Below are 27,391 nucleotides of genomic sequence, written 5' to 3' on the forward strand. Positions count from 1 at the left end.
AAGTAATTTCTGAAAACTTAATCATGACAGTGCTCTTACAATTTTAATGTTCTCATTTGTTTTTCTGGTTTGTTTCAATTTTTTAAATATAGGATAAACCAGTTTGCTTTGGTATTTTCCTATAGTTTTTGACTACTCAAAGCAGATGCTGATCAAAAAAATGTTCCATTCTGTCCATCAAGGAAATTGTTTTTCTTCATTAGAAAAAAGGCCATAAAACTGAGATAGTAGATTAGTGCTTCCAGCAAAATCTATTAATCACCTATGAAGGAACCATAGTGTTACAGTACAAATAGGATTATAGTAAGAGACGGGGAAAAAAAAAGTTAAAAAAAAAAGAGTAGGTTACTCATTCTTCAGAAAAAAAGGAATATTTTTCATGCAAAAACTACAGAAAAAAACAAAAATCAAATGAAGTTTGCTTTACCTTAACAAGCGTATTTTAATAGCTCAGTTACTTTAGTCAGACACAGATTTGAAAGTGAGAAGACATATGCTGCTCTACAGGCATTTGAGTAAGTAGATTGACTGCTTTGTTATTAAATGATCCATTTTTCTCTTTTTAGGCCTCTAAGGTTCTTTCATGTCTTCTTTGGTGGTCCTCATTATCACAGTTTTAAATATTATTATTTTATCCACATCATACGCAACTGCTAGGCATCTACAGTAAGAGTTGCTAATGTGAATGAAACATATCTCCAAATGAAAGTGAGTTAAACATTATTGTTTATCCTTTAAACCATTTAAAATAGTAGCTACCTTCTCATTTTGTCTTACGAACGGATGTATCAACCTCAGCAAAAAGAAAAAAATAAATAAAAATCCAAACACCACACAACAAACACCAAAAACAACCAACCAACCAGGACCAAGTCCTCATAAACTTCAAATGGATTCATGAATTTTTTGTTTTTACAGAAAAATGGATTCATGGATTTTATGCTTTTACAGAAAACAAATTCCTTTAGTAAGACTGTAACTGAAAGTCAGAAAAAATACTGACAAAACCAAATATCTGGAATTAGTGAAATAAAAGTTCCATTGGGTAGTGCTATATTTCTTTTCCCCCGTTATTTTAAAAGGGAATAATTTGTACCCTCAGGTTGTGACAGATCCACACTGGAGACTTTTCATGAGCAGTATCACTAGAACTGGCATTAACATATGCTGAAAGACCACTTCATTTAAAACACACTCTTCATCCAGTTACAAACACTTAAAAAAATACTTCTGAAAAGAAATTTCTTATGCATCATTTCTAACCAATTACTTTTAGACTCAAAAAACACCTCAGCTATAAAATACTCTTTTTTTTATTTTTTGTTATCGAAATATGAATGTGTAGGATGAGTTGGCTTTCTAGTTTTTGAAAAGATATCCTTCCACCTAGATCATAAAAATGCAGCTAAATTACGTCCTACTTTTTACATCAGAATTTTCAAAGTGATTCTCCAGTCCCAGGTATGTTACACAGTACTTAGATACTGAATCAATTGCCATTCTAGCAATAAAATATCTCACAATAGTGTAAAGGCTCATTAAAACATTTACATATCTAATTACTCATGAGTCTAACAGCAACTATTTTGCAGAAAAATAAGATCTTGGAACACGCATCTTTCAAACCCTCTTTTCGACCTCCATTTTATAATGGGAAAGTCTCTTAGAAACATTTGAAGAATTGAAGGTCACAGCTACATAATTTTAAACAAAAGCACTAACAAAAGTAAAATGGTTGACTCATCCTTTTCAAATACATCTGACAGATGACAAAGTTTGCACAGGGAAGTTCATATTCAGTTTTTTCTTGAAAGGCCAAAATAAAACAACAACAACAACAAAAAAATCCATCAACAGCCCAACTTCCACACAAAACCAATGCCCTGGAATGAACATGAACTACTGATTTCTTCCTTCCCCCATTCAAATGTCTTCTCTCCTCATGGTACAGGTTACTTCAAAATGAAAGCAAGTTATTTTAAAGTTTTCTTGCCAATTCATATCTGGCCCACAAGAAAGGTACTCTGGAACTCAGAGCACTGGAACAGGCTGCCCAGGGGGGTTGTGGAGTCTACTTCTCTGGAGACATTCAAAACCCACCTGGACACATTCCTGTGTAACCTCATCTGGGTGTTCCTGCTCCAGCGGGGAGATCGGACTGGATGATCTTTCAAGGTCCCTTCCAATCCCTAACATTCTGTGATTCTGTGTGAAGAGTCTTCTGCAGAGCATCACACAGAAATCTCAAATCAGAGCCTATACCTGTGAATGCTTTACTCATCAGGTGGGCAATGGACATCTACTCCACACCTGCTTCTCTGAATCAGATTCTTATGTCTGGATCCTGCAAACCAAGCCAGCAATGAAGAGTGAGAGTCTTGGAATGACTCTTTCAGCACTGGGAAAACTGTTGGGTGCCATGGAATCATGGTGGTTGAAAGGCATCTGCGGAAATCAGCTGGTCTAACATCCTTGCTCAAAGCAGGGTCAACCAACTCAAGTGTGTGTCCAGTCAGGTTTCAAGTATTTCCGTGAATGTAGACTCCAAAACCTACTACTTATAAACAGGAACACTTGGACCCTCTATAGCTGAGAAACGAGGTTTTGATTATATTAAAATGAGATTCAGGATTTTTTTAAAAAACAGCAGTTTAGGAATTTAGCACCATGTATGCATTTCAGAAAAGTACATCTCCGCCCCAGAACAGTGTCTGAGAAACAAACATAGATTTAAAAAGTCAACACTCTGTTTTCAAACAGTGCTGGACTTAAAACTCATTAAACAATCCTACATTATTCAAACGCTACGAACAAAAAGAAAACCTGAAATTGTTCGGAAATGAATGGAAGTCTGTCCCTTGCTGATTCCTACAGTAACAGAGTAGGCCCACTTAATTTCAAGTGTCTGATGTTAAACTGTTAAGACTATTCTTGCAGTTGATAACTAACAGTTGTTACTTTAAAAAACAAAATAAAAAAAAAAAAAAACACAAAACCAAAAAAACCACCGCACACCCCCCCATCATTTGGAGATCAGGGCTATAGAATCACAGAATGTTAGGGACTGGAAGGGACCTCAAAATATTATCTGGTCCAGTCCCCCCACCGGAGCAGGAACACCCACATGAAGTTACACAGGAATGTGTCCAGGTGAGTTTTGAATGTCTCCAGAGAAGGAGACTCCACAACCCCCCTGGGCAGCCTGTTCCAGTGTCTGTCACCTCACTGAGAAGTTTCTTCTCATATTTAAGTGGAACCTCTTGCATTCCAGTTTGAACCCATTAGCCCTTGTCTTACCATTGGTTATCACTGAGAAGAGCCTGGCTCCATCCTTGTGACACTCATCCTTTATAAATTTGAAGAGACAACACAATATTAAAATAATAATCATCTCATTGAGAACAGGAGTTTATCTGATGGAGACTCCCTGGCAGCACAGCGGCAGAGAGTCCGCCGGCACCCTGGCTGATGCAGAGAACTGCCGGGGGTTATGGAGAACATATGGCTGGGTGGGACACGCGGCACCCAGCCGAGCATCTCCTGCCCTGGGGTGCCTGCTCGGCTCTGCTGGCCTGTGCTGAAGGTGGCTGTGGCAGTTGCACTTTCCCCCTCTGAGAACTGGAGCCTTCAGTGAGGCAATTAATGGCTCTTTTGTGGGACCCAGAGTCAGTTGACAGGGTTGTTCGCAGAGAAGGGGCCCAGAGAACCTGAGAAGCTTCTGGAATGCCCACAACCAGATCTGACCAGACTACAAAATGAGGTTCCCGCCGAAGGCCCCCTTTGTAGTGGCCTTCTCAGAGCAGTGGATCTGCTGAGCTGAAGCCCTCCCCTTAGACTGGAACGCCATCTAAGGAAACTTCCCGGGATTGGGAGCACCTCACTTCCCCATTTGGGTGAGCGATACTTTACTGAATATATCCTTGAATAAGTCCTTGCCTAACCCAGGCGAGTGATTATTTCTTGAGGCGACCCTGGAGTCAGAGGGCTCTGGTTTGTGTCTTGTGAGTGTGTGCATGTACACTGTGGATCCTCATTATTCTGATTTTGCTGCACCCCAATAATTTCCTCAACTGATATCCGAACCTGTATTTTATGTTATCGGAGTCCTAACTAATTGTATAAACCCTGTTCTTGTCAGTTAATAAACCGATAGGTTAATAAACCAATAGGCTGCACTTTTCCAGCCAGAATAGGATAGGTTTTCAAGTCTAGGCATAAATAAAATATCTGCTAATTCAGATCCAAATTATACTAAGAAAATATTAATATCTACATAAATACTAAGAGTCTAATTGCTACTTTCCTTCCCCTCCGCCCCTACTAATTTATCTGATTACATAAAGGAGAATCTAATCCTACTAAAAGGCCATGTAAATACTTCTAAACTACATATTTGAAAATTATTTTCAGGTACTTTCAGATCCTGTTCAAGATGTTAAAACATTTTAATACAACAGATAAATAAACATTTAAAATTATTAATACCACAAACTGGCATGTCCTGGATTTGGGTTTAATCAAACCCTGAGAACCAGAAGAAACACATTTCACAAGCTTCAAGTCTTGCCTTCCTCCAAAGTTCATAAAGGCTCACAACATCACCATCATAAGCATTGTGTGATCTATGCAATTTAATTATACCAACTGTGGCACAGTAAAGAAAACCTGAACTTATATTCTGCTACTAACTTCAAGGGAAACTAACTTACAAATACTTTATAAAAAAGGAACAGACATAATCTTAGGCCACACGTATTCCATTAAAACTTTTATATGAGACCTGTTTCAATCATGAAAAGCTCCAACTTGCATTGACTGCTAAAACTGGTATTTCAGATGACCCAAAGATGATTTACATAAAGAAAACCTCTTCCCCAAAGTTCACTGTACTAATTAAAAATTTTAGTTTATCACAATCTAATATTAACCACAAATTGGCTTGGCTTCATAACCCTGGTTTTCAATGTCGACCAATAAATCAACTTTGCACTTTCTGCATTGCATATTAAATAAAATATACATACACAAACCATTACAATCAACATTTAATCTGTATCTTCACTTTACAAAAACCTGGAAGGAATTCCCTACAGACTATAAAACTGAAGAGAATCTGCTCCAAATTAGATGGCACCAGATTTTTCTTCTCACTTGGCACAAGAACAACTCCTTTATTCAAAATCCAGTCTCAGCCAGAAAACACTAGTCCCACTAATGTCAGAAGTCCAGTAACCTACAACCTAATGTAACTGCTTTATCAAAAAGAAGCCAGCAAAAGGAGAAACAATTTCCCCTAATTTGCTCTGTTAATAATGACCAGCAGCATGGCCTTTCCAGTCAGTGGTCTTCTCCAGAAATGCCAAGAGGTGGTCAGGCAGCTGCCCAAAGGAGAAGGTAGCAAGTGGCCATGGACAGGCAGGTCAAGGAGACAGTGGGTGCCAGCAGAGCCAGCCAGGCCCAAGGGAATGGAAGAACCAGAGGAACAGCCTTAAGCATCCCTTGGAAAGGAATTAAACAGCCCTTTAAAAGTCTTACATTCTTCTTGTTGGCTAAAGAAATGAGATATATTAAAAGGATACTATATCATGATCTCAAAATTATTTCATTCTAAAACATTCAAATTGACAATGTCTCTTCCTATTTATTCTTCTAACAGAAGATTAGAGCTAACTTTTCCTTCAGCAGAAAGATAATCACTGAGAAGTAACACAGGAATATCTAGTTTGATTTACTTAAAAATGACAAACTAACTTCTAGAAAATAACTTTAATAAAAGAAATGACAAAGTAACTTTGAGCTGTGATTTTACACTATGAGGAAAAATAGACCAGGAACAAGTAATAAATGCATCACTGATTTTATTGAAAGGCCACTTCCAAAGTATATTTACAGTACAACATCATAACCCTGACAAGAGAATCACCCATGGAGGATGCATGTCTAAACTGTTTCCCTGAAACATTTATGTCAAATTCAAATGTCAAAATGTATTTTATCCAAATGTTAGCTCTAGTTCAACCTAATAAAAGAACTGAACAGGCAGTAGGCATGTTGCCTTAGCTGCCAAAGATGTTTAACAAAATACAAAAATTAATTAGGTTTGAGAGAGGAGTTTAATGCGAAAAGCCAATTTAATATTAGCAATAACTACAACTGCATATCGATGGATATCTTGACCCCCACCTCCAGGTTTTTCATTTAGAAAGCTCCATATATAGCTGAGCTGTTTGAGCAGTATTTGCCGTTACATAAAATAATCTGATACAATTAGAAACTGTGATATTACTTGCAGTTGCAAATGGGATAAAAGTGAAAACATTATTTCTATGTGGGCAACAAATTTGCTTTCAGGAACACCAGGTGTTTGAAGGAAAAATAAATAACGTACAGAACTGCTAGACTGACAATTACATTTACAACCATATGTTAAGCCACCAAAGCAACACAAATCTCCTAAACTTGAAAACAACCAGGAAAAACAGCACGGCTCTCTCCTCTCCACCCTTTCCCCTCCACTTGCCCATTGCTCCAAGTTGTCGCTGCTCGGAGCGCTTGCTACTGAAGAAGGGGCTTCACATAGCTTGTGCTTTTTGCTGTCTCCTTTCAGATGTACTCTTTCTCACCTCCGTATCACACACGACAACAAATGGATCATTTCTCCTTCTCTCCACTTACTCATCACTGACAAAACTGCTGGGATCCAGTTATAGAAAGGAATTATCCTCAATAATTACCTTCAGTTACAACTGCCTGACACTGCAGTCATCTAAATCTAATCCCTTTTCAAGCTGAAATAACCTACTCAAAGGCCCTTTGAGACACGCAGCAAGTCTATATTCTCTGCCTCTCATGCCCTGAAAACATAAGTATGCTGGAGCATCTCCTGTTGCTGTGGCTTCTTTCAATGACATTGACAAAGCTTTTAAGACTGTCATACATTTTCTTGATAAGAAAAGTTAAATGAGTGGAGCCAAGTGTAGCCTGCAGTTTCAGTATCACACAAAATTACTCCAAGTGAAGGTGCAACTTTGCTAGCACTCACCCCTGGACTGCCAGCAGCCTCCAAGAGCCAACAGGTAGAAATCAGTAATAAAAATGGCAATTTTATATAACTGCAGAGAGAAAAATCCCTTGCTTTACTGACAGATGCCTTGTATTTGTGTGGGTTTTTTTGGTCCTGGAGGATTTTTCAGGTTATCAAACACCTAGAAGTCATGAACATTTAATTTTCTAATCTCCCTAAAATCCAAGCCATTTTGTCTTTTTTTTTTTTTTTAATTTATTTTTAAATAAAAGTCTGTAACAGTTGCTCACCTGGTACTGTAGAATTTGTTAGCAGCCATACAAGTGGCAATTTCCTGAGGTTTGGTACTCAAAACAAACCTGAACGTATTTTCAGAGGCAGACTTATATCCAAACTTTGGATCTGCTGACAAACTTTCCTTTTTATCAGATCTCAACAGTATTGATATTTCAAAGACAAAGGAAACTTTTCCCCACTAATGACAGCATTTGTTCATATTTATTTTCTCAAACATTTCTAATTGTTAGAGAGTATATATGTGTGGGTTGCATGTATTTCGAAATAATAGAGATCTAGGATGAAGAATTTTATCCCAAAGAAAACTCTCTGCCAGTTAAAAGCCACTGAAATTAAGATATCTAATGCAGACTGTTAGCCTAGTGTGATCTAACCACATAATCTAAGCTTCTGCTATCAGCATCAATGATAATAGCACAGTAAGTTAAAAATAAACAAATCTGTATATCACATCTCGCAACAATAAAAGAAGCCCAGTAAGAGCTAAAACGCAGAACACCAAATGTGGTTTCACAAATGAATAGGTATGAAGTTTGGCAGAATCTCAACTTAAGTAAAAACATATTACTGGCAATCTCACACAAATGGAAAAGTGCTTACTTCTCCATTAGCTTCCTACAGAATGTCTAGTTGAAGACAAAACACTACCCAAATATATACAAGCAGGTCAGACTGTGCAATAGCAGTCAGTCTTAGTACCTCACAAATAGGAGGATACATCTTGTATTTATATAATACTGAGAGCATCCAGGTTGAAATTAATCACACTGTACTGGATGCTTCCATTTAAATTAACTCCTGACAGGATTCCACAAGTAATTCCTGCTGGAGCTTTTTTACATAGTCAGGAGCCTAAATGAACTTTCCCAATCTTTACTAGTGAAAATTTACCAATTGCCACAGCTATTTCATGGCAAAATCACTTAAAACACAGAAATGTATGTCTGACGTCTCTTAAATAGGAAGAGGATAATAGTATACTATCCCAAACACCACAAGCATCACTAATTTTAGAAAGACAATATTGACACAAATAATAAATTAACCTTTTAATGGTTTTAATTGACATGCCCTTCTCAGTATCAAAGATCACATTAGCATGGCAATACCATACCACTGTGAAACCATGCTATTTCATCTCGGGCAACGTGTAAAGGCCGGCAGCGTAAAATGCACAAGCATGGGTAACAAGAATCATACCACATGTTTCTGTAATCAACGTTTTGCGAAGTTTTACAAATGAGATGGAGGATTTCCTAAGTGCAATTTCACCTATTTTAGAGATGAAGTTTCCGGGTCTTTCTACTTTTTCTTATTTTCATGTCCAAACCCAGTGGTTTTATACCTGTGTTAACAGGCTTCGTCCAAGGGGTTCACAAAGCACACAGAATAAACTGGCTTACTGTCAGTAATCTTACAGGCTCTGGAGTGAATTCTACACTGCCACCAGTGAATTTTCAATGGTCTGCAAATCAAAAATACATCAAAGATCCACCATCATTCAGCTTAGTCACTAACCCCTCTCAGCTTCTGTTTGAACAGGTAACATCCAAATCTGATTACAGTCCATTTCCACTATGAGAGAAATGAAGGCAACCACATGTGCCTTTACTTTAAGAAGTCCACCTAAAACTACAGAGGCACTGGAACCACACATGCTGATTTTGGAAGCTCTTAAAACAGTGCTGCAGCAGCCTACCTGAACGCCTAAGCTTTTCTGCTTTGTTTGAGATCAGTACCAATACCAAGTCTGGAACATTTAAGGCTCACATCATTAAGCCTTCACAATCTGAACTGCGTAAGAAGCATGACTTCTTTTCTTCGTGTGGTGTCTCACAGTAACTGACCAAAACCTAAGCGTTATGATGAACAGACAGCATTTTGAAACACACTCTGGAACTGCATGGAACAAGTGTACTTGAGCTCACTCTAGCTAAAAAAAATAAAATAATAAATGGTAGTATTGGGAAAAGACTCAGAGATGCAGCTGTTGAGAGTCTGTCTCCAATGCTCACTGCAAGAAGCAGTAATATGTCATTAGGTCACATTTTTCAGCTGAAGTCCAAACCTCAGTTTTAAGCTTGGACTGTACACCATCCATTCACGCTCACACATTATTAGGAAAGGGAACTGTTCTCTTGACATAACCCGATGCATTGAAAAAGAGAAGGAACACACAGCTAAAATAAGCTCAAAGCTGTACAAAGATCCCACAGATTGTATTTCAGTGCCTCTGTATAGAGGAAGCACCTTCAAAGCGCCCTCATTCCCTGACTGCACCCTCGTTTCTTTCTGCACTGCTCCCTCCACCAGCTCCCCAGTTCTTCATGCTTCTTGCTCACCTCGAGCCATCCTTAGACCTTGACCACCACTCAGACACCTCTTAATAAAAGGCCTTCTCCTGCTGAGAAGCGCAGGATGGCACACACAGTGCAGAGACCTGCACAGAACCTTTCAGACCTAGACAATGACTTGAAAAATTTCATCTTGTGATACCTCTACTGATACTCTAAACATCTTGCAAGTGAGCCAAGAGCCACCACAAGGAAGGGTGGTTTGGTGATCCCTCTGAGAAAGAAGGATGTCAGAGCAAACAATGCTGATTCCAGGAGAAGTGGGCATGTTATCATCTCACCTCACAGTATGTTCGTTTTGCTAAATAAAATCTTCCTGTAAGTCTTTCTTTGAAATTACATTGATAAGAACCTCGCACCAAATAACTTTAAATGCTGTAACCACATTAAACAACAACAGAAGTTATTTCTGTCTGAAATAAAGAAATAAAACAACAACTTGCTTTTAGCCTGTTAGGTACACCAACCCCTAGAAATTACCAGTAACTCAAATGAACTGGTTCAATTTCACTGTAGTAATCTAGCAAATTTAAGATCTAATAATCCATTTTTCTTTAAATCTATGATATCCTTCTTCATTCTCAAGCTTTGGGAGCAGCCTTGAACATGAGACTTCAGGCCAGAGTAATTTTCATTGCCAACATACAGAGATTGCACTGGAAACACTGACCAGCACACAACATTAAGCTACAAAAATAGTATTTTAAAGACTTCTGCTACTGAGTCAAACACACCCCAAAAATAAAATCCCCTGCTCATAGTATAGTTTTAGTAGTTCTATGCTGAACATAAAAATCGCTTCTACACATATTTGGTAAAAATCTGATTTTGTTTTAAGGGAGCTTTAGGAATGAAACTCCTTGTCTTGCTCTATGAATATACCCCATGCAAACTGCTCCCTGAGGACCTGGTGGGCACAGTCTGTGCAGAAACAGCTGCACTTGTGCATATCCATTGTCTAGCATCTCTTAACCTTCTACCTTTCCAACATGTTCTTGCTTTGTGTTTGTAAATATTTTTGGATAGTTCTCCCTCTTCACCTAACTTCTGTTGTACTGCAATATCAGACATCTTCAAGCTGATTATCCAAAAAGGACAGAAAAAAAAAAACTAAAAACAAAGAATATGTGTCTTGTTTATCCGAAAATAACAAAGATCCAAAAGGAAATGGCTTGTGTACAAATTACTGCTCAGTATAATGCAGAAAATAAAACTGAAACTAGAGAAGTAATGTTGCAATCCTAAATAGAACAAATTCTCATTTAAAAAAACAAAGGGGGAAGAAATGAATTATTGTGATAAATATCTCGCCTTTATTATCTAATCTGCAGGAGTGTATTTGAGATCAGTACATTTCTAATTGAAGAGTATGAAAAGTTGGTCTTACACGTTGTCATATGGTTAATGGCTTTTCATCCTAAAAATCTTCCCACATTTTTACATAAGTGATTTTTTTGTTTGTTTGCTTAGCATCCTTTAAAGATCTGAAGAGATTTACACATTGAAAAAACCTAACTTTTAAAAATAACTGCTTGATACTACTGTTACTATGGAAAGAGAAAACTCAGAAGGGAAATTGCACGAATAACTCTCCTCTCTCCCCTAAGGCTGTTTTCGCATAGACTGCCCTGGACCCAAGTCAAACAACATGTCCTAGTGTTCTGGAAAAAATGAATTTTTACTCAAGATTTAGATTTCTTTCACTAGTTACACTTATTTCCTGACCCCCTGCCTTCACACTGCTAAAGTCTAGACTCCACATATATCTTACTCTTTTTCTGAACCCAAAGGAATTAATGATTTCTTTACCTGCACTGACACATTCCCAATTAGTCCTCGTTCTGATCTTTAAAGCTGTGAAGTTATTTCTCTGAAACAGAATTCAAAGATGGTATACCATAATTATGACAAGTGCATTGCTTAAAGTTGTTTTAAAAAGTTTCAAATTCATGCTACACAAGCCAGAAATTATCATCTGCTATTTCACTTGTCCCCCTGCATCTGCACTGCTTATCCAGTTATTTTCCTCTCCTCAGAAAAACATGGCGAGAGATGCCTACAGAAAACTTATAAACAAGCAACAGAACTGGGGCAGAGAGGAATCTTTGCTTTCTTGGACTGGTGCAAAATCCAAGGCAACTTCTGAATTTCCCTTTTGAACAAAGTATGGATTCAGCTCAACACAGATACCAATCTGCAGATGCACCAGGGACACACACTGGATACCATTTTTGAACGCTGCCACTTATTACAGTACCTGTTGTGCTGAACAGACTAATTACTACCTAAAGTTATGAATAATCAAGAGTAGCAGGAGAGTCTCTGTACTGCATGAGGTTCCAATTTACAGGACTGTCTCCTGTAAATATAAACAAAAGGATTTTTTCATTTGAAGTGGGCATGATCATAAGTTCTTACTCAACTGTGATAAGTAATCACAACAGAAAGTAACTTTCAGGTAAGACACAGAAGACACTTTGGTTAGAAATCACTACAAATTAAAATCTTTTCATTGACCATGGCCTCTTCACGCACGTTTTAAACCTGTTTGTTGCTCAAATTATTTCTTCATTCTTTAGGACTTCCACTAGAGCTTGAAAGAGATTAAAGCAGAACAAAGGTTCTTCAGTGCACATTTCAGACGTGTGCATTGTTGCTGCCAAATACGTATTCCTTTTGCCAAAACTTTGCAAACTACTTTCTACCTTCGGTATCAGACATCTAATGACATAAGGTGTGTGGGTGTGCACGCATAAATGTGTCGTCAATAGAGTTATATAGCTTAACAGACAAAAAATAACAGCTTAAAGAAAATATAATCAAAAAGAAATAGGAATAAAGCTTCCCATATCCCTACCCCCTTTGTACTCTCAACAGACTTGAAACAACTGCATTAATGCAGCAAGCAATAGCTTGTAAAGGGATGCAAACCAGCTGAAACATTTGACAGACAGTGTTAAATACCAGAGGATTCATATCAACCACTTTATTTGAAAAGGTGCTTTGATGTTGGCTATCTTTCATGTACCTCTTTCATGGCACATTAATAAGGAAAACTGAGATGGGGTAAATTAAGTCCCAAGGTCATATCTAGAGTTACAGCACTGTGGGTACCTGATGAAATACGGATTAATGCTGCATGAGCACTGAATAAATAAAACCACTTCTGTTAACCACTCAAACAAGTTTTACAAGTAGTTCTGAACTTTATTCGGCAACTAGACTTCAGACATCTTAATCCCCCACACTGCTTTGAAACCTAATTATCATAATGTGAACCCGAATGTTAGGTCCCTTTCAAACTGCAAGTGCTATGAAGCAGAAAAGTAATGGGAATTAAGCTAGTGTAACATTAGAAATGTAGAGGCATGGAACTTGAAAGTGGCATTTGTTAAAGCTGAGAGAGTATAATGTAGATATTCAACAACATAAAACACACATTTAAATTGAAAAGCATGTGCAGACACCTATAAAATACAAGCGGACCTAAAATCCTGTAGAACAAACATTTCCAAATCAATTTCTTACCACCAAGGTCCAACTTCAAAAGGTATTAAAGAGTCCTATTCTACCTTAGCAGAACATTTCTAAGTATTCTAAAGCAGACAATTTAAACATTAAATAAAACCCAAGGAGAACTTTACAAGACATTACAGACTTTTCCCTATTTGTCACGGTACAGAAGTGTTTGAACTTAAACAGCAGTAAATTATTAATTGCGTTGCTTATAAAGCCTCTAGAGCAAGAAAAGGTTTTCCTGAAAGTGGCAGAAAAAGATTCTTTATCAAGTTTAAAACCAAGTGCAACAGAAAAGAAACCCTAAGTCACCTAGAAAACAGCAACAAAATACACTTGCCTGGCTGCATTTTTTCCTGCTTATCAAAAACAATTAGCAATTCATGATATCTACCAAATTTTCTTTTAAATGCGAGCTGAAATACTTTATTCTAAGTGTGCACTAATGTAACAAGCACATAAAAAAAGACCAGTAATGTCTTGTAAAGTAAGAATGCTTGTATTGTGACAGTGAAACCACTGATCCTGAGAGAAAAACTGTGATTGCATTTTTCCCAGTATGATGATTGAGCTGTTCATGTTGTCCTGCTCTAGCATAGTTCACCTGTCATTCAGATAGCTTTCATTTCCAAGATGCCTACACCCAACAGCAATCAAAGAAAAACCAGCTGCGGTGATCAAAATACAGAATGAGATTCCTGAAATATTTTTTCAAGATTTTCGTTTAATCCAAAAAGGCCAATGAAATCCTAAGAGTTCATCATTGGCCATGTCAATGCTGAACACACTGTTGTTTCATTTACATTTCTGGTCCTGTTAATACAAATACACTTGTCTAAAATGGAACATCTGTTTTGGTTATAATACAATGTATCTTTGGCAAGAACTCACAATAGAACTAACATAAATAATCAAGGATATTTATTGAACCTTGTAACAAAAACTGATTTGTAACGAAAAACCTGAAGACTAGATATGACTGTCTCTGGGCTCTAGTCCAGTCCTAATCTAAGTCAATAAACATAGCTCTACAAGGGAAACTACATAAAAAAAAAAAAAAAAAAAGTCCTGCAGTTATTTAGGTTGGATGTAGGTATCTGAAAGCATGTTGGTTACAAAAATAGTAAGAAAATACTTGCTTTAAATCAAAAACTGTCAGACTCAGTCCAGACAGGTTTTAAAGCCACACAAAAAATGGTGCCTTGTGCCTCATTTCCTACTACTGTCTTCACTGATTTTGTCTTCTCTTTGGAAAAAATTTGGTAAAACTATACATAACTGGTACTTGCCATTGCTGAAGATTTGCTATTTTAATTGCTTCCTTGTCATATAATTATCAGCACTAAAAAAGACAAAGCAGTCATCAAATAAAATACTGTAATGTTTGAGAGAAAAATCAAACGGAGGAATTGAAATGAAGAGAATTATTTCGGATGCCTCTTTTGATACTGATACAACTGAAGTATTCTAAAGTGAGAATCAGTTAATTTGATTCGTGCCACATAACTGAGAACTAAAAAAACCCTGAAACAGTGTTAAGTCTGTATTTAAGTGCTGCCCAGAGTCAGACACTGAAGCCAAGGAATAACTTCATGCACAATTCTGAAATTATTGTACAGGACTTTAGTAGTAGGTAGGCAATTTCAGCATGTGCTGCACATACATGCAAACAATTAAGTGTTCAGCTGGTTATTACCACTAACCTTCATTAGAGTGCATCTGTCCAGATTATTTGTGCACACATCAACTGCACACACCTTCTTTTGAAAATTACAGGCTCTGTTATTGTGTCCTTTACCAGGAAACGTGTGATCGAAATTCCATATAATGAACTGAATATAAAAGTATGAACAGATTTTTATTTTAATAATAATTTCTGAACCCATTTTCCACCTCCAAAAAAAAAAAAAAAAAAAACAAAAACAAACAAACAAACAAAAAACCACACACACAAGCTTTACTTGCCAAGGAAGCCAAAGTTTGTAGTAGGTCTCTATCAGTCACCTTTCTGAATGACAGCTTAACAAGTTGGTTGGGATTTTGATTTTAAAACACTATAAAACAGCCTAGTCCCATCTGCCAAGCCACTCTAAATTTGGACTCCTTTAAGGAAAAAGATTGTAAGTGAAAATACAATTGGCAATTCTCCAAAACTTGCACACAGCAATGAACTTGAGTTCTGTTTTGCTGAGCAAGGATTTCCACCTTGGTGCAACTCAGTGCACCACAGTGAGAAGCTTGGGAAAGGGTATTGTGATTGAGGCAACTGACTCATTCTGTCACAGTTTAAGTACTAGACAGTTTTTGTTTTGTTCTGGCTTTTTGTTTTATTTGGTTTTTCTCTTTTTTTTCAGTTCAAACACTAAATTTATCTATAAATCCATTTTTTAATTATAACCACAACCTGCTGAACCAGATCTTTATTAAAAGTGAATTGTTCCAACATTATTTAAATTGTTTCTTAGAGGTTTTAATCAAAAAACAATTTATAAAGATCACTTAACCCAAAAGCATACCATGGTTTTCCACAGAACTGATAAGAGATCTGCATTCTGCTTATGTATATACAAAGCCCTCATATTTTCCCCTATCATAAGAAAACATAATCAAGAAAAGAACCAGAAAAGTTTTTTGGGATCTGTGAGTGAGTGTCCTGTGGAACTTTTTTTTTATTTAAAAAAAGAGGATCAGCAGAGCATGTTTTTCCAAGTCATCTTTCATAGCTGCCCTCAAGAGGTGCAACAGTTCTCATGCTATGTACCTATTATCACCTAGCGCTCAAATGATAATTCTGCACTAATTGCTCCTCATTTAGTAAGTATCATGTTTGAATTCTTCAAGAAACTTAGTCATGATTGTCAAAATGCGATAAGAGACACAGGGACTGCAAGTCCAGCTTATTTGTATACCCACATACACAAATGTGCACACAACAGCAGTCTACAAAGTTCAACAACTCCAAATACGGCACCCACAACATGCAATACAAAAAAAATTACACTATTCTCACTTCTATTTTAATATGCAGTACCTCAGAGTATTCTGCATACAAACTCTGAAGTAGAGACTAGCTCTTCACCACATAGAAGCCCAGAAAAAGAAAACCAATAGCAACATAAATACATACTGAAAGCAAAAATGGTTTTCATTATGCTAATTTTCACTTCCAGGAATCAATCTTGCATGTTAAACAATCGCTTTAATGTATTTTTCCTACAAATATCACAACAAGTTTTGGAAAAAATTAGGTGACAAAATTATCTGCCACTACTAGAAAAAGCAACAACCTGATAACCCAACTTCTGCCTTGGAGCATTTATACTAATCTCTGTTGCACAAGAGCTTTTATGTTCTCCAAGAACTTGGTAGTTCTACTGGCCCCCCCAAAAGAGTTAATAAGAATTATTTTGCAAATTCTATAATCATGAACTATAAACAGGGACAAATATGAAAGCAAGAGTAACATACAGTGAGAAAACCATCCACCATGGTACTATATAAATATTATTTCTGTGTAAACTAGTTATGTACATTTTTACTCTTTCAGACACATTGCTTATGTCAGCAAAATGTATTTTTTATGAACAACAGTGAAAATAAACATTTGCCAAAAACCACACAGTCTGAAGTGTTTTCCATTCTCTACAGTCATTAAAAAGCCAGTGTTTTCAACCTGGATTCAGGAAAGAGTATGCTTAACTTTTCAGAAGCTCTAACAGCCTCTTTCCTTTGCAAACAATTACAGTCAGAAAAACCCTACTATGCCCTGAAATGAAAAGGAGATTTAAGTATCATATCTTGTTGCAAATGTACTTAGACATTTTAGAAACAAAGACAAGTGCAATCAAATGATGGCATATATTAGCAGGAATAATATGTATGTTGAACGTTTCTGTAAGACAACTTCGTAATCTAAAGGTTGCATTAAAAGTATATAGTAGTTTGAACAGAGAAAAGTCATAACTTTTTCAAAAATTTAGATAACTTATTTCAGTATGTTAAGACAGAGAAAAGTAAACACTGCGGTTAAACTTCAGCAGAAAAGATAATCCAAGGTAAGTCACCAAAAACACTTGAAAAAAAAAGTGTGAATTAAAAAAAGATAACAGTTCTTCATGGGAGAAAAGAAAGCGATATAGTACAGTTTCCATCCAAGCCAACAGCAGAATAGTTTAGTTTTAATTCAACAAACTAATGGATAAAATTTGAAGTTTAATGAGGATAAACACCTTCACTACTTTCTGCTAGATATTAACAAAATATGTATTTTCAGACTATTTAATACCCACAGGATTAGCAAACATTCCATACCACAGTCAGACAACACAAGCTTTTATCATTTGCATTTAAACCCCATTTATCAAGAAACAAACACACAATGCCAAACAGGTCCTTGGCAATTTGAGCTGCTATTCTTGCATACTTTATTACTATGATAATAACAACAGAGCGAACCTCAGGAAGAGAAAATAAAATGCTTCAGTGAGTCTCTCTTATTGACTCAGGAGAACTTTCATGGTCCAAAGAGCTACAGCCATTTTCCTTTGGCTAGAAGGATGGGTCAAGCTTGACTCAGAGACAGACAAGGCAACAAAAAGGAATACTTAAATAAAATTAAAAAATAGAAAAATAAAAAAAAAAAAATCACATTTCAAACTACCTGTTAATTCAAAATATGCTGAACAGATCAATATCCCAGCAAGCAAAGTGATCTTACCAGTAAACAACATCCAGTGGTGCAAAATATTTCTTCATAATTAAGTCAGCAAAGTAAGCTTCTGTTTCTCTGCAGGCTGTGCCATTGCCAATCACAACAGTGCTACAGCTTTGCATGGAGCAAAAAAATGAGCAGTTACTCTTAGATGTTCTTCTAGACTTTTTCATACATAGCATTCAATCTACAACAATGACCAGCACATCTTATTTTATATGACACAAGGCCTGGATTTAAGGAGAACATACTCCTAGTAATAAATACCACATTGTGTTTAACCCATTTTCAATGTGACAGTTCACAAGATGAGTAAAAATTTTCAATTATTTGTAATGGAATTGAACAGTGGCAACGACTGCAGAAAAAAAACCACAACCCACAACAGATACTTCACATTCATAAAAGAAATGTAACATTCTTTACAGTCCTCAGACCCTTTCCCTTCTTATTTCCCTCATCTGTTGAGTCATGAAAAAGGGCAGAAGCCCAAGCAATCAGAATCTTAATTCGTTGATGGGAACATCATAGTTTGCAACAGCTTGTAAGGTCATTGCCTCTGACTGACCCCACTACAGCCAGTCAACCATCAAATCACCTTGTTTAAAGCCAGTCTAATGCTGAAAGACAAACTGGGCTGTACGCTATGGCCGTGCAGCAGCTGCTTCAGCGGACCAGATGTCTGTCCACAGGGGATCCCAAAACAGTACAATAACCCTCTAAATATGGTGCCCCTATTTGCAAGTCCGTCTGGAGATCTATCAGAGCAGATTTCCTTTGCTTAATAAAACTCTTCCAAGGGCTGCATGTGGCTTTTGGAACAGGGAAAGATCAATGAGTGGTTTGGGGTTTGCGGAGGTGTAGGAAGAGTGAGGCTAAACTTATTCCTTAGCTGAATGTTAATTTCTATTCCTAAAAATAAACGGATTGACAGAGTTTTAAGGGAATACATTCATAGCATGCAGCCTTAGTCACAGCCATGGTTTGACTTCATAGGCTTCTAACATATACACAGTGTTTTACTATGAACATAGACTAAAAGAAAAATAAGCTCTGAACTATGTAAAAAAAAATACCTCCAGTTAAATCATTACAATTCTTATTCCACCCAAAAGCAAGTATTTATAGAGTGAAGATTTTCATTACATTTGGTAAGAAAGTGTAATAAATGGAAGTTCCTTTAGCATACTTATGCTGCAGCAGAAGCCTCTTTATCTTCTCAGCATCACGAAATCCTTGACCAGAATGCAAGTAAACGACATCGGTGTGGAGTATCTGACCTAGAACAGTGAAAGGCAAAGCCATTTGATAAAAACCACAAAGATCCAAAAGCTACATCCTGTGGAATCCAATGATTCACAAAGCAAGCTTCTTAATAAGCCATCTTTCCCTTTAATTTTGGTACCCAATTAGAAGAACCGTATGGTGGGCAGAGGACTAAAATCTTTGGTTGCCAAAGCAAAATGAGTTGATCCATTTTCTGTTTCCCTGGGGACACATCCACATAACAAATAATGAGCACCTAGTCATATTAGGCAAGAAAAGTGTATTATATTATGAAACAGAAAAATAGCAATTCACTGCAAAAGATTTATTGCTCCAGTCTAGTACATTTTACAGATCGAGTAAAGAGACATGAAAATTAGGAATGCAGACTCAGGACTTGCATCCCAGGAGCTATGAAACTTCAGTGCCAGCTCTTGCCACCATCCCATCTATCACATTTGGAAATAACGCTGTATTAACTGGTACTGATGGCTTATGGTTCAATGCATGCTAATAACTATCTACCTGACCTTTATTGCCATTTTAACATCTGTCAATAACATATCTTTGCTTATACCCACCCTGGGTGGATATAGTCTCAGACAAAAAAGCAGTGAAAAAAATCAAAGGAAAACAAACCATTTTGGCATGGGTCTAAAGAGGTATGCATCCCCAGATCAGACTAGTATGATCTGGAAAGGTTCTGTTCTATATCTGTCTAAAACTGGACTAAAAAGTTCTGCAAACACAATATTTCTGACTTCCCACATTGACATGCATAATACTAAACAAAAAGAGCTGATAAAGTGTCCAGATGTCCAAGACATTACCCATGAAAAAAGCAAAGTATTTAAATTCAAATTCTTTATTCAACAATAAAAATGCCAGGTGTTCTCTTTGCTCACTACTGAGAGGCACAATTATTTGAACCTGTATTCAAGAAAGCAGAAGAGATCTTAAATTCTATTTTAGAGAGGAGTAATAACACCAAAGTAGACACCGAAATCCAGGTGCTAGAAATGTAACATTGAACCTGAAGAAAGGAATTTGCATGACAGGATGTGTGGAAAACACTAAAAGCTTAAGACAAAAATAATTTCAATAAAAAGTAGGTTTTAAAACTATCCTTTATTCTAAATGAATATATTTTTATCAGTCCTTTAAAAAATATTTGGAATTGAAACTTACTGGTTGGTGAAATAATCGCCAACTTGCAGCCATGTTTGTAGCCAGGATCTACTCCCATCAAAACACGGCCCCTCACAGGGCTGGTCAGAAGCAGCTGCCGAAGATTTCTCCCAAACATCATCACAGACTCTTTCTCTGCATCAGATGTCAACTTTGATCTTAAAAGGATGAAAGCAAAAAAACATTTTCCCCTCAATTAGCTTTCAAATGGACTTTTGAATTGTTTCAAAGTTGTAAGGCTTTTCCCAATCATGTTTTCATTATCTTTAATTAAATATTAAACTACCAATCAAGTTTTTGATGCTATATGATTATCTCATTCTGGTTCCAAGAAAGTAAATCAACATAAAGAGTATAACAAACACCTATAAAAATGTACACGTACCAACCAACATTCAAACTTTAACGCATAATTTTGAGTGAAGAACAGCTTCGCATCAAAGCTGATACCTAATTGCAAAGAAAAGTTAATTTGAAGATTACATGGATTGACTTAATCATAACTTCACAGTTCTGAGGAAAAAACACTACCCAGCAAAAAAGATGATCATTTAGGTTGAGAGGTACTACAAAGAAACTGCTAGGGCCTATCCAATTAATTGCTAACACACCATGACTCATGAGGTATTTAATTTCATCTACAAATTACATTATTTAACAGTCATCACAGAAGCGTGTAGACTTAAGGTCTTTCTAGGAGGGTATTTCACTTCCTCAGAATGAAACTGGGAAGCTAATGGGGCTGTGATGTTCCCTACCTTTCTTTTCCATATCCTTCAACAGAAACAAGTGAGATAGTGCACTAAGAATTGACTTTGGTGACTTCAAGCAAGAACATTTAGAGCAGAGTGTTGTAAGAAACAAATCAGTCTTGTTGAGTGAAGGTGTATGAGATGCATGATGTCTTATTTGTCAGATGTGATCAGTAAGACAATGACTGATAAGGATTTTTGTCATGGTATGGCATTTTATATAAAACAAGCAAAAATTGAAAAAGTAATGGGGACACAAATATTCACGACCTAGCTGCCCTTTTTTTTTTTTTACATTTACATTGCCATTTTCAGCTGCATTATATTGTCAATAACTACAATAATTAGGTAAGCAACAGCAGTCCAGTAAAGCCTTCATGCAGCTTAAAGCCAGTGCCCTTATTCTCCTTTTCTTTTTACCCATCACTAAAAAAAAAATAACATCTGAGTATTTTTACAGAAGAAAACACAAGCAAGCTGCAAACAGTTCAAACACAACCTTCATAAGGGCTATTTGACATGATGGGATATGAAGCTGTTCCGAGCAGCTTTCAGATATGGAAGAACTTGAGTCTGACCTGACTTTGCTCAACATCCAACCAGCCATCTCAGCCCCATCTCATCTCACAGTGGCACAGAAAAAGCTGTAAGTCCTCGTGATCTCTCATTTAGAGATAGATTTAGATTCTCTTTTACAAATTGTTGATTTAACATTTTCTAAGGAAGTGTGCAACAAAAGACTCTCATATCCCTGTGCTTTTTGGGTTTGTATCAAGTGAACCAAATCAACACAGACATGATTTAAAGTGCATTGGTGGAGGGTATACATGTGTTCTAAGACTTAGCAATTCAATTGTGCCCTCAGCACCCAAGAGCAGACACTGTATATTGCCACCACTCTACCCAGGAATCTGGTAACAGCTGCACTAGTTGATGTAAGTGGTCCCACTGTCCCAGTGTTCTGTCTCCAAGTGTGGCAACAAGCAGCTACCTAGGAAGTTGATACAGCAGCACTAATTTACCTGCCCCATAATCTTATCATAGCCTCCAACAATTTCCGTCTCAGAGTAATTCCTGAGCTTGACATGATTTGTTTCTTTAGTAGCCCATAACAGATCTCTTGTCCAACTATCCAGTTCCCTGCTGAACCTACACACATTCCTTGCATCCATGTAGTCCGTCGGCAGCGAGTTCTGCAGGTCCATCACAAACCATGCAAACCAGAAGCTGCCACCTTTTGCTTGGAAGCTGATCCTTTATAATTTTTATGGCCCCATAGATCTTACATTGGAAGAAAGCAAAAATGTATCCCTAGAAACCCCATGCCATGCTTCACATACCATTCATTCATACTCTTCTTCAATCTGAAGTGTCATAGCCCAGTCAATACTTTTTCACACAGAAATTATTCCATACCTTGTTCCCCTTCACTGGGCATTTTCCAGTTCTAATGAATCCTTTTACTACTTCCTCATCCCACCTTGAGGTGAGAGGACCAAAATGGCCAATAGCATCCCATATATGGGCCAACTAAATCACTGATTCTCTGTTTTGTCTTTATTCCTTAAATAAATAATCTTATCTTCTAAGCACATAACATTTATGTGGAGCTACCTTCCACAGTGCCACAATGTGTTTCCTGAGAGTCATGATAGTTTAGAGTTCATAATATTCTATATAATATAATACTTGCTTGCCCTCACACACATTGTTTTCCACTCATCTCCACTGAATTTCAGTTGCCATTTCATTTCCTGATCACTCTGTCTTGAAGCATCCTTCACCCATTCTTAAAAAACTAAACTGAAAGAACCTAAACCAAAGAAAAAGCTTCTTCAAAGAAGACTCCAGGAAAAAAAAAAAAAAACACAACAACAACAACAACAACAAAAACAATTTGATGCCATTTGCGAGAGACCAGAGAAAACAAAGCAAATTCCTAAGCCTCACAGCTGTACGGATCTTCTACATACACACACAGAGATTCAACCAGTCATATGTGCATAGAAATGAAGTTCAAAGGCGGCTTGTAAACAAGGGAAGGTGGAATACTCTTAGACTGGAGGTTTTGTACAGGGACACGCCAATTTCAGATTTCCATCTGTCCCAGAGATACGGGGTCCCTATTGCCACAAAGCCAAGTCCTCCCACACTACAAATCCACATCAGTCCACCTGTGAAGAGAGAATTGTGACGGAATTAAAGTTGCCCCTAAACACGTGCTATTAGTTACATGCACCTTATGGAAATCATGTTTAAATTTGGCACGGATATACCGAAACTTTTATAGCAACAGGAAATGTTACTGAGAGTGCCAGGTGCGTAGGGGGAACATAACGTATGTCCTTTCTATTACATAATATCCTGTATTTTTTAATTTCAAATATAGACCTCTCTTTTCTCTCTGTGTCTCACTCAACACTTGTATCAACGACATGATCTACTGTCCCAGGTACTGGGCCTCCATTTCAAGTTCGGAATAGTCACTTGATCCTTGAACAAGTATCAAACTACCTCAAACAATCTAGTATCTTTCTCTTTTTCAGTGCAATATTGGCTTCATCCAAATGGCAAGATGCCCAGCTTCATGTTTTTCCAATTTGTGACAATTCTCATTAATATGGCAAAGATCTAAGGCAGAGGTGGATAGCAGCCCTTCTCTCTAAACACAAGAGGAATGGTTATTTTGTATAAAACAAAACAAAGCCCTTCAGTTGCTACTTTACAAAAAAGTATTCTTTTTTCAAGCCCCTCCCTTAAATTCTGTGAAGCTCTCAGACCGTAGATCACCAACAGGTATATTGTAAAAAAAGCAAATAATCGAATCATGAGCTGCTAGCTTCTATATTCAATGTTGTAAGAGTCAGTTTTTAATTGAGATTTAAAACTCTCCGTTTCCACATACAGTCTGAGAGGCAATCCCTTCTGTGGAAAAATATCTGCAAACTAGCTTCAGGTGCTAAACAAGATATACAGAGAAATGTTTGTGTCCCTGAAGACAGAGGAGAAAAAGCACTCACTCCGAGAAAGCATGGAAAATTAGGAAAGGATTATCCATTAAAAAGTATGTCCATGCCACATCACTTGCATCAAATCCTAATGGAATCATTCCATGAAGTACTGAAACAAAATAAAATGTATTTCAAAGAGCCAAAAGCAACACTGGACATTATTATACCAGATATTAGAAATGATGATATCTGACAGAGTGGAAGAAAGGAAATTAAACAATAAATATGGTAACTGTCTTGCTGGCAAGTTTCATTATTCTGATCACTAGAAGCACCAGAAACTTCAATACACTCTTGGAAACTTTCTGTTCCAACATTTAATGATATTAAAAAGGAAAGAAAAAAAAAAAAAAGAACAGTGGGCGGTGGGCTGGAAATACTAATGCTAAAAGGAGGTATTGAATACTTTAGCAGCCCTTTGCAAGAGTCCTAAAAAAAAAAAAAAAATCAGCTGCTGGTGTGGGCACAAAGAGAATAACACAGTGATAAGGGTTAAGTCATCTGCATTCCTCTCTACAGGAGATGTTTCAGCTTTTCCTAACCAGACACCATCAATCGCGCAGAATTATCACAGAGTAAAACATAAGCAGATGCCCACTCAGGAACAGGCAGTGAGCTTTGTATTCTTCGCATTTATGACTTGTAGGCTATACCTAGGAAGTAGTAAGGAAAGCAGCTTTTTTCATTTTAATTTAAGAGAACAGAAAACCTTCAGCAACCTATTGCTGCAGCAGCTCTCAGTGTTATACAAACACACAGGCCACAACAGTCCTGTGGTAGGAACCAGGCAACAAAAACACCATAAGAGCCTTGAAGAACACTTATGTCAGTTTACTTATTTATGATAAAACCAAACCCCACTAAATGGTAAGTCTTTTTCCTTTATTTAGAAGAGTTTAGTTGTAGAGAAGGCTAGGAACATCAACTACTTTCACACCAACACAACAGAAACCAACAGCTGGACTCACCATGATGAGATGTTCATCATTTTGGCCAAACAATAGACACCAGTACCTCCCCTAAAATAGCTACATGTACTGTGGTCACAAAAAAAAAAAAATCCGTGAAATTCACAGTAGCAAAAAGCAGGGTCACTAATCAGAAGAGGTGAAGCAATTTTGCTTGCAAAATAAACTGTAGTGAAAAAAATCAAGAGCCACTAGAAAAATCTGCTTTCCAAAACTTCGGCTGACAGTTCTTTTCAGAGGGGAAGAACATAGAATATCTGGTCAGTGATAGTCAGGGAAAGAAGTGCCAGGAAAACAACTCAGATTTGAAAAGAAACACCAGAGCAGAGCCAGTCAGGTACAGAAGAACTACATTTGACAATATGATTGCTGATTTTAGGTACTGAATAAACAACGCATGGCATTTTGATACAAGTAACCTCAACATTTCTGGTCCAATAAGCAGGGTCTCTCTGATAAAGTACATTTGAACTACCTCAAAATATTAAAATTTTGATCACATATCAAAAAAAGCCTTGCCAGAAACGAACATGTTATACGCTTTGGGGAACTTCTTTTGCATTCCAGAGAAGAATCATACCATCAGTACTGTTAGACATTAGAAAAATCACACTTTTAGAATGTATACTGTAGACTTCTTTACACATTAAATCGTTTCTATTATGTGGTAAACTTCCCCATGAAAATACCCTATTTAATCCTACCTGGATACCAAGTCTTAAATTTCCTTTGAATTTAGAACAATATCATACAAGTTACAATTTGTCTGATTACATCATTACTACTGTATCATCAGAAATAAGTTTACTGACTTCTCTAGAGCCATCACAGCACCCACAAAATGGTATCAGACCAACACTATGACTATTTCAGGTACCACAAATTGCAGATTACAAACATGAGCAACACTTCCAACCACAATTGCTTTGCTGGTTTCTTTCAGATAAGTAAAAAGGGAGTCAGAACAAAGTCACTGACAGTACTATTGCTGTAACACGAAGAGATGCTGGGAAAATTCAGTGACCTAATAGTTTATGCTAATACAAGAATAAAAATGCAACTATTACAGTAATGTAGATCTAAACTGTACGTCATTAGATAAATGTACAAGCAATAAATATGTCAACATGTAAAATGACTTCACAGAAATCATTTATTTACTGTAGCCTAGGTCACAAATGAAATTTACAGAAGCAAGACTACAGAATGCATTCCTTCTGTAAGCACAGAGGATTAAAAACATGCTGATATTTTCAGGTGTATAAAAGATATTCCAATAAAAAGTTGGGGACGGAATTTTGAAGAAATTGGTAGTATGAAAATACATATTCCTTCTGGGCTTACCTGAATTCTCTACAGAGGAGAGGATATATAAGGCGTTTATATGCATCCTCTACTGAATTCCGTAGTATCCTCATGAATTCTGGTTTTAAAAAATGTTTTGGCCTCCATCTACAGAAAAAGATAAAAAGAAAAATATTTTAAGAACATATACAAAAACTCAGGTAAAATGGAATTTATAAAAAAAAAAAAAAAAAAAAAAGAGTTCTACATTGAATGTCATGTCCTATAAATTGCAGAATTACCACAATAATTAGGCAATGAAATCATAGCTTTGAATATGAATGGAATGGAGAATCCTAACTTGCTCCTACCCAGCCAGCTTTGCAGTTCTTTAAGGGGATCTACAATTTCCTGAAACCGCTGTAAGTGTCTGCACCTATAATAGTTGAGAAATGTGTGATCAAGTCAACACTGCATTAATGTAGACAGACATGGGAGCAGAATTAAGCTCACCACTTAGTTTTACAACATCCCAGGTTGTGAGTGCTTAGCCATATGACCTCATCGCTTTTCTAACAGTCCTTGCAAATAGTTCTATTACACTTATTTGTAACTAGAGACTCTTTCCATACCAATATAAAACTGGCAAAGGCTTTAAACCTCCTTATTGCCATCCCGTTCTATAAACATGAAGTTTTTACAGGTGGCAAGTATGACTACACTCTCCCAGAAAGTATCCTCGGCACAAATAAGAATGAATTTGGAAACGTGGCAGCTGTTTCCCCCTCTCTTCCATCCATTAAAGCTACATAGCAAACCTTTTCTCCATAACTAGTTTATCACAGCAGATATTTTTATTACCTGCCTATAGAGAAGTAAAAATTATTTAGGCAACATTCTATAAGAAATCCTAGAACTGCTACAAATGAAAACATACCTGAACAGTACATTAAATCATAGCAAACACTGCATCTTAATCATTCCAATACTTTATGAGGGAAGAGAAAAATCCACTTGACT

The 27,391-nt window shown here is 36.8% G+C and overlaps 1 protein-coding gene across 2 annotated transcripts in view; it reads right to left on the reverse strand.

Moving 5' to 3' along the window:
- The window catches only part of SRBD1 (S1 RNA binding domain 1), a 130,822-nt gene that overhangs the window by 77,278 nt on the left and 26,153 nt on the right, over positions 1-27,391 (reverse strand). For both annotated transcript variants that reach the window (XM_071806090.1, XM_071806091.1), the window contains 4 exons: positions 26,432-26,539; positions 20,357-20,514; positions 19,092-19,182; positions 17,909-18,016 (listed from right to left, as the gene is read on the reverse strand). In XM_071806090.1, the coding sequence (XP_071662191.1) occupies positions 17,909-18,016; positions 19,092-19,182; positions 20,357-20,514; positions 26,432-26,539 (465 nt within the window). The remainder of the gene's footprint in view (positions 1-17,908; positions 18,017-19,091; positions 19,183-20,356; positions 20,515-26,431; positions 26,540-27,391) is intronic.

Source organism: Patagioenas fasciata, chromosome 3 (assembly GCF_037038585.1).
Source record: "Patagioenas fasciata isolate bPatFas1 chromosome 3, bPatFas1.hap1, whole genome shotgun sequence".
NCBI classification, from domain to species: Eukaryota; Metazoa; Chordata; class Aves; order Columbiformes; family Columbidae; genus Patagioenas; species Patagioenas fasciata.